General features: G+C 34.9%; 1 protein-coding gene across 1 annotated transcript in view; it reads right to left on the bottom strand.

Annotated features, from left to right (window-relative positions):
- Nucleotides 1-6,005: 6,005 nt before the first annotated feature.
- The window catches only part of CENPW (centromere protein W), a 7,603-nt gene continuing 5,659 nt past the window's right edge, over nucleotides 6,006-7,949 (bottom strand). Inside the window, exon 3 of the mRNA XM_008637817.2 lies at nucleotides 6,006-6,970. Within this exon, the coding sequence (XP_008636039.1) occupies nucleotides 6,944-6,970 (27 nt within the window). The 3' untranslated portion in view covers nucleotides 6,006-6,943. The remainder of the gene's footprint in view (nucleotides 6,971-7,949) is intronic.

Below are 7,949 nucleotides of genomic sequence, written 5' to 3'. Positions count from 1 at the left end.
AGATTTAAAATTTATATGCATAATATTTAGTATGTACAGAGGAAGACTTTACACATCAGAAAAAATGTTTTAAACTACGGATAGTAGACACAAAATAATACATTCTTGGTAATTTCTAAGACATCAATTTAAAGATACATGGCTTCCTGCTTCACCAGGAGCTTCAGGGAAAAAAAAGAGAGCCATTATAAGAGTCTTCCTTATAAGAAAGGAGTATGCAGCTTATCCCATCCTCTCTTTTGAGCGTAAGTTGGGCAAGCAAGAAGAAAGAAAAAAACACATTAGCAGAAATATCCAAGGTACAATTCAGTTCAATACATGAGCGTTTGTTTTGGAGAAGTTCAGTGTAATTAAGTATCCATTCTACCCAAGTAAAGATGATTTGGAAAGGTGTTTTCTTTTTATTTCCAGGAAAACCTTGCAAAAGATGCTAGGTTCATGAAAATAATAAGCCAAAGTAAAACTGCTGTGCTTGCACTTGTCCTGTGTTTTTAATATTACATATTCCTCCAACTCTTGGCCATAGCTGCACTGACAGCTAGATGTTTAGCAAATAAGAAAAGTTCAACAGAAGGTGCAGTAGCATGAACAATAACATTAATAAAATTTGCGTTCACAGGTTCAAACCTACAGTACAATTAACAGCTTCTCAAGGCAGTAAGCTATTCCATCTTTCGTTGAGACTGAACTTCAAAAATTGCAGTCAACAAGAAGCATCATTAAACCATGGATCTCCTTGCACAGTCCCACAATGTGTGTGTGTTCCTGCTACACGTATACAGAAATATCTGTGCAGGTCACTGCAGGTGACCACACACTGCAACAAATTGCCCAGAGAGGTTGTGGAGTCTCCCTCACTGGAGATGTTCGAGAACCATCAGGACACAATCCTGTGCCACGTGCTCTAGGATGACCCTGCTTGAGCAGGGAGGCTGGAGCAAATGACCCACTGTGGTCCCTTCCAACTTTACCCACAATGTGATTCATTCTGTGAATACTAATGTGCCTTCAAAAAGGATTGAAAGTTAATCCATCCTTTTGGCAGTACTGCTTTTAAATGTTGTCACTGCCCTAAAATAAACTTTCAGTGTAGCTCTCCAGTCTTACCCAGAAATGGAAAGGGTAACAAGCAAAACAAAAGACAAAGGAAGACAAAGTTTTGTCCACTTCTGAATTTTCAAGGTTTATTCCATATGAACCTGTGGGAAAAATTTCTAAAATAGGCTACAGGTAAAGTATCATCAAAATTAATTACTGCGTGGAATTCTGGTGGCAATTTAGTAAGATATCCCATATCTTTACTAGAAAAAGTTTTAGAATATTGTTACTTAGACTACATGAAAGCTACTGCCTTCCATTACCAAGACCCAATCCTTTAAATGTGGAAAATGTGTGAGCCCACACTTCACTTGTTAAACTTTAACATGAAACACAAATGGTGAAACTACAGAAACAGAAGAAATTATCTGGCCAACCTTAACTATGTCACACGCTTATCCTTCCCTTTTCTTGACTGCTCTTTTTTTTTTAATTACTTTTTTTTTACCTCACTTTTAATTCTAGCCTATCTTCAGGAATCAGTAATATTTAAACAGTTGACCAATTTTGGAAGCAGCATGATACACACATAATTTCCTCTGAAGAGCAAAAATCAACTAAAGAATTTAAACATTTAAGTGTAATCCACCATCACTTTGGTAACTTTAGCTTTTACTATGTGAATAACAGCTTCGACAGCTATGACTAGAGGCTTGTTTGTACTAAGATTTCAGATATGCAATAGAATTTTAAAAACTAGTTTACCTGTTACTTAAATGTTTTCCTTTATCTGGATTATTTATAAAATTTGCAACAATTCACTAAAACTTTTTATGTAATATAATCTATGTGTGTACTTACCTACTGAAGTTGAACAAATAAAAACAATTCACATTAGGCTGTCAATTTTAGAGGTCAGCACCAATACAACTACACCAATTTAAATCTGATATAATGGACTGGAAACTCCAGCTAGTCCAACTCTATCTCTGACTGCATTTATTTGGAAGCATTTGCCCTTTATAAATTTTAATTTAGGATTTCTCCAATTACCAACATACCTTTCTGTTTTCTACATGCTTAGGAAACAAAATAGGAGTATTTCTGTAGAGCTTGACCTAGTGCCAGAAGGTTAAGAGCAAACCAGTGATGGAGGAAGTGTTCTTGCTTTTATTTAACTGCTGCAGTCACGTTATTATCGGGTAGTAAGGCTGTGTCTACTTTTGGGGTTTTTTAAACCAGAAGTTACTTTAGGGCTGTTTAGGTGTTTTTCTACACTTCACCACGTTCTCCATGCCCTGAAATCATTCCTCCAGGAAAGTGACCTTCTCAGTAAGAAACTTGATCTTACAGGTATCAAATGACCTGAAAAGATCTTTCAGCAGTTTGGTCAGGATAACAATAATAACCCAGCCCACAGGAGAATATTATGTATCAAAGCCCATGTAAATTTGATGAATGTAGACTGCAAAGAAACTGACAAACCCCCAACATTGTTCACCAAACAGTAAATGAATGAACTCCAACTGATTGTGTCTGCAGAACCATGAACTGTCAGGTGGGAAGACTCTTTAACTTCTTCAAAAAGATGCAATTCTGTATTTAGCACAACAAAAATGCTGTCAGTATCTTCTCAGCCTAGAACTGAAACTACTCAAACATGTAAGAAATTTGTTTTACTGTGCTCTTTTACCATATTCAAGTAAGCTATCACAGCAGCTACATTAGCATTACAGTACCATTAAAACACATGAAGGCAGCTATATGCCAATACATATACTTAGTATATGATAAGGTACATATTGAACTGAAAAACAACTATTGCTTTGAAACATTCTAATGAACTTGAGTTTGACACATATGTCATAGCTCTGGAAAAAGGAATTTTGATTTAATGTAATCAGCATTTTTATTTGAAATACAAGTCACACCCTCTAAATACATACTCGTAAGTCACCTCAGAACCCTATGCATTTAGGGGTTACATGCCCTATCATTAGTTGTTCTAAACTGATAAAGACTAATAGAATGCCAAGTCAGCAAGTCAGCCAATAGGAGTTGTAAGTTTCATAGTTAAGGCTGCTAAGTAAGCAATGTCTTGTACAAGAATTTCCTTCATAAAACTGCACATAGAACATATGTGTTTCTAAAAATGAGGGTATGTTGTACAAATAACCATAGACCTCTAACTAAGAAAACTACAGGATACTGAAACATTAAGCTTCGAATAAAGAAATATCTTCAAGATCCTTCAAAGTCGTGCTTATCTTTCACCCTCTCAGCATGGATCATCCTTTTTTTGATGTGATTGGCATTTTTTCTTTTTAATATTAATTGCCCTACATACATCAGCAGTGTAGTCTTGGTAATCTTCAAAAAATATCTGGAAGTGTCACAATCTATAGCATACTTTTTAGTAGGAATAAGCAGAATACTTTCTCTAATGGAAAGTTACTACAGGGAAAAAGAGTTTTCGCTCTATCCCCACCTTATGGCTAGAAAAAGAATTTTTCTATTACAGCATACATATTTCTGAGTTTATTATTCCTTTACTGTATGACCGTAACCAGAAAATACTATTTGTATTATGAAACTTTAAATTCTTTCTCAGCACTCACTTCTCCACATAAAAGCACAATGAAACTCCAAGGCATGAATGTCCTCTATAGCACCTGTGTTGATTTTCTGACTCAAACAACAGATCCAACTTTACATTCAAATAAACAGTGATTATTGGGTCCTGACCCATCAAAGTATACAAGTTCATTTATTCCTGTTGACACCATCACAAGTTAGGTCCGTAGATCTAACTTTCACCGACACACCATTCTTAACATTCACACTTTTTAGAAGTTTTAAATCTAATAATCAGGTGATTTATACCACTCAGAAAATATTAAACTTACAGGCTCTACAAAATCAAAGCACAGTATGCATGAATGTATGCTGTGAGTGTGAGCTGGAATAGGGCATACTCCCCACCAAGAGACTTAGGCTGGCAAACAGCAGTCACTCACCAGTCACTCCTTAAGTGAGATGAAACAAAAATAGCAGCAGCACCACTCTCTTCCCTCAGTCATCTGCTGATCAATAAACATTTTCCTTCTTTTTTTGTGGCTCAATCAATTATCATACTACCCTGGCCCAGGGTCTAACACTAGACACATCAAAAGCTGAAAACCAAGACAAGGGCCACCAGAAGTACTTTCACCAAATTCTATTTCTTCGTTACTTTACTCCCTTTCATTGATGGTCAGAGTGAAAGGGCAGGGTAGGATGTGAAACAGAACATTGGGAAAGCTGCAAAGCGAAGAGAGTAGAAAAAATGGATGTCTGAGTGAGCCTTTTATTTTTTAGGACATCCATCCTGCTTTCTGAGGAAATGAGTTGTAATTGTATTGACAGAGCACCTCTTCTTCCAAAAAGCTCTTGAATCTTATGTTTAAAACCAAAGGAAATTCAATATTGAGTCAGTTGTTTCAGAACTATAAATTTCCCAAGGTTTCATGAAAACAGTGGAGCACCACTGTGACTCTTCCCTCAAAAATCCTTGCCTTTTTCCTCCTAATGGCAAAGAATCAACACAGGAATTCTAATAACACAACTTCATTAGGCCTTCTGCTACAGACCGAGTTTAAAAAAACATTTTATAGAACTACATGCTTTGATACTTTGTCATTAAATTCATGGCAACATGAATAAATTATCACTGTAACCTCCAAGTTTATATTAATTGTAAGTGTTGATGGGTAGACAATACTACTGTAAGCTTTAATTTTAAAAATCCAGTAAGAAATACTGTTAGAGAAGAGACTCTAGGTATATAGATGAAGGAGAACAGAAGAGCTGCCAAATAGGAATATAATTAACCTTATGGTGAACATTCAAGAAGATAACAGAAAAACACAAAAGCATTTTATGTTTCTAAAAGCTTAAGCCCACTATATCGGCCCCATTAATTTTCAGTAAGTATTTATTTGAAGTTTAGGAGAGAATCCTGAATACCTGCCAAGCTACCCAGGTCTTCTTAATACCTGCCTGCTCCAGATATTACAAAATATTCACAATGTACTATCAAAAGTCCCTCTCCTATTAAAAAGGGGCAGCTTCTTAACCATGAATACAGGCCAAAACCACTGAACAAAATATTTTAAAAGTACACTGGTGGTTGGTTTTAACCCTTCCTTGCCTCCCCCAACAGAAGCTGATCATCAATCAATCTACTACATGAGAATGAGAATATTCCACTAAGATCAGAGCGGATCTTAATCCTAGAAAAATCAAAAAAGGTAAAGTGGACATCAAAACAAGTTCCAAAAGAAGCTATAATTGTACAATGAGGAAAGGTGTGTGGTTATACAAGACTGTAAGCAAATATTTCAGGGAAAATTAAGTAAAAACATTTCTAACTAAGGAAAATCTAGTGTTGAAAGAAAAATGTTAAATTAAAGACAGTAACTACAAATAAAAATATAAACACCTAGTCAGATCTTCCTTATTCCTGAGAATGTACTTCATATTATTAAGTCCAAATATCCTCTATATGTGTATGTTCTTGGCCTTCTTTGTGGATTCCAAGGGAGAAAGAGAAGAAAATGCAGAATAAAGAATCTAGTCAACCTTTACAAGAAGCCGAATGCACTAAACTCTGTGAGCCAAGTAAAGCAGGAGAGCAACCCTTCCTTCCTTTCTGCATACTGGAAGAGGATGACTTTTCAAAGGTTATACAGCATTTCAAAAAGTACACGGACATGATATGAAATTAAAAGTACTAGCATTGCTACAGTTTCTTTAGACTACAAAAATATTTCTGAAATGCAATTTTTTTGCTGAGTTTCTAGAATATACTTGGTAAGGTGTCAAACAAAATTAGACTACTCAATACATCATGCTTTTAAAGATTCTTTAAGAATAGCTCACTGTGCATATCAAGGATCAGCTACCATATATTCCACAAAACTGTGCTATCAGCTCGAACTGTGAGGTTTATCTATACCTTTATTAATATTTATTAAGCAAAGTATTCCATAAATGACTACAAATATCAGAATAGGAACAGAATATTATCTTAATTTAAGAAGACATTTTTATATAATGTACATTTCCAGACTTCTGACAAGTTAGCATGACACTCAGAAGGGGGAAGGAAATAGCTCGACACTCAGGGCAACTTATCTTTGTTATTTTTATAAGATCTGACGTTGAAAACATCAGCTGTGCCAGATCTTTTCTTTTCCATAAACTGTGCATCTGTCCACACCAACTGAATTACAGACCACCAAGTTGTCTCATACACCACATCAAACAGGTCAGCTTAACAGTTCAGACCATGATTCAAAATAACAACTATGTATTCTTTCCCCAGAACACAAGTTTTAACCTACTTTTCAAAGTAATTTTAAAATTATCAAGACATAAATAAACTGTAGACAAGGTATTTAATACACTTGTTTCTACAGTGATTGTTTTGAAAGCCATAATTTTGTTTAGCTAGTATATCTGCTCCGAACTGCACAATCTATACTGGATTTAGTGAAACCTGTGGTGGCTTTTTTTTTTTTTTTACTACCCCTTAAGAAGTTTCACACTTTTAATAATAAATGCCACATTGTGCCCAAAGAGTATCTATGGTACAAGCATTCCTCCATCATTATGAAAAAAGGTACATCAAAAGTCTTAAGTGACAACTGACAGACATTTTTAAATTATTCATGAAGTGTATGAAAATATACATTCTAAGATTTTTAATTTTTTTTTTTTTTTTTTTAAGAAATGTAAAGATAGTCAGTCAGGAGATAGATGTCAACAAAACTACATCATTCCACAAGTGCTAAAGCTGGCTCACAGTATAACTCAAGTTAGAAAACATTGAAAAATGTGCTTTCAAGTTCCAGTGGTCTGTTTTCTAGCCTCTGCTTTTCTTTAAAATAACCTGCAAAGAAAGAAAAAAAAGTATATTTATCAATACAATTCAGGCAGCAGGAAGAGATTCAAAACTATGCTGCTCAGACCAAAGGTTCACCTGGCCAATATGTTTCCAAGAGCTGAGTTGCCAAGGGTAATATTCTAGGGAAAATACTAGAAATAAAAGCATACAGAAAGATTTCACATTTCAGGTTTTTGGTTTGTTTTTTTTTTTAAGCAAGAACACTCATAAGCAAGAATTCTGTAAAATAGAAGACTTATTTTGAAAATTAATGCTGAGAAATGGCAATAGTGCTGTTGAGCCATCAGTAGATTCCTTGAAGTTCTTACCCTGTTGGGCCTAGACAAAAGATAAAATAAGGCTTGCAATAATACAGCTATTACGCTCAATTTTTGTTTGCAATGTCTGATTTCTTTCTATATCAAGAGTGCACAGACCTTTGGAAGGACATTTTTTGGTTGGGAATTTAAATGGAAAAATAAACTTCAAAGCCCAAGTGGGACTGTTTAAGTGTTAAAATTATTAAAATACAGGCAGTTTTTCCTTTCTTCTCATCTTTAAAAAAATAAATGGAGCACAAAAATGTTCAAATAGTGTTAAGATTGCAGTTAAAAATAAACTATGTGTACAACTCCAACTGCAACATTCACTTGGCTACCCTATATATCCTGTATATGTTTCTGTTACTATAGTAATAGAAAAGATTCAAACTAAACCTTTCAGCAGAAGGAAAAAAAAATAGTGAAGATAAACAGAAGCCACAGGACCAAAATATCAGGTAACACCAAGTTTTGTCCTCCCAATTTGCTCAGCAGGAGAAGGCGGTTAAAGTGATAAATTAAAGAGACTGAATTCCTTCAGGACACCAAGGTAAAGCAGACATATCCTAGGGAGTGAAATGAGCTACAGAATACAAAAGGATTTCAGTCATATTTTGACACTAATTCTTTCTATGCAGACAAAGCTGCATAACACCTTCCTCTTT

Source organism: Corvus brachyrhynchos, unplaced genomic scaffold (genome assembly GCF_000691975.1).
Source record: "Corvus brachyrhynchos isolate BGI_N302 unplaced genomic scaffold, ASM69197v1 scaffold14, whole genome shotgun sequence".
Lineage (NCBI taxonomy): Eukaryota > Metazoa > Chordata > Aves > Passeriformes > Corvidae > Corvus > Corvus brachyrhynchos.
Note: the sequence above shows the minus strand (reverse complement) of the source record. Positions and strands in the feature narration are given on the sequence as shown.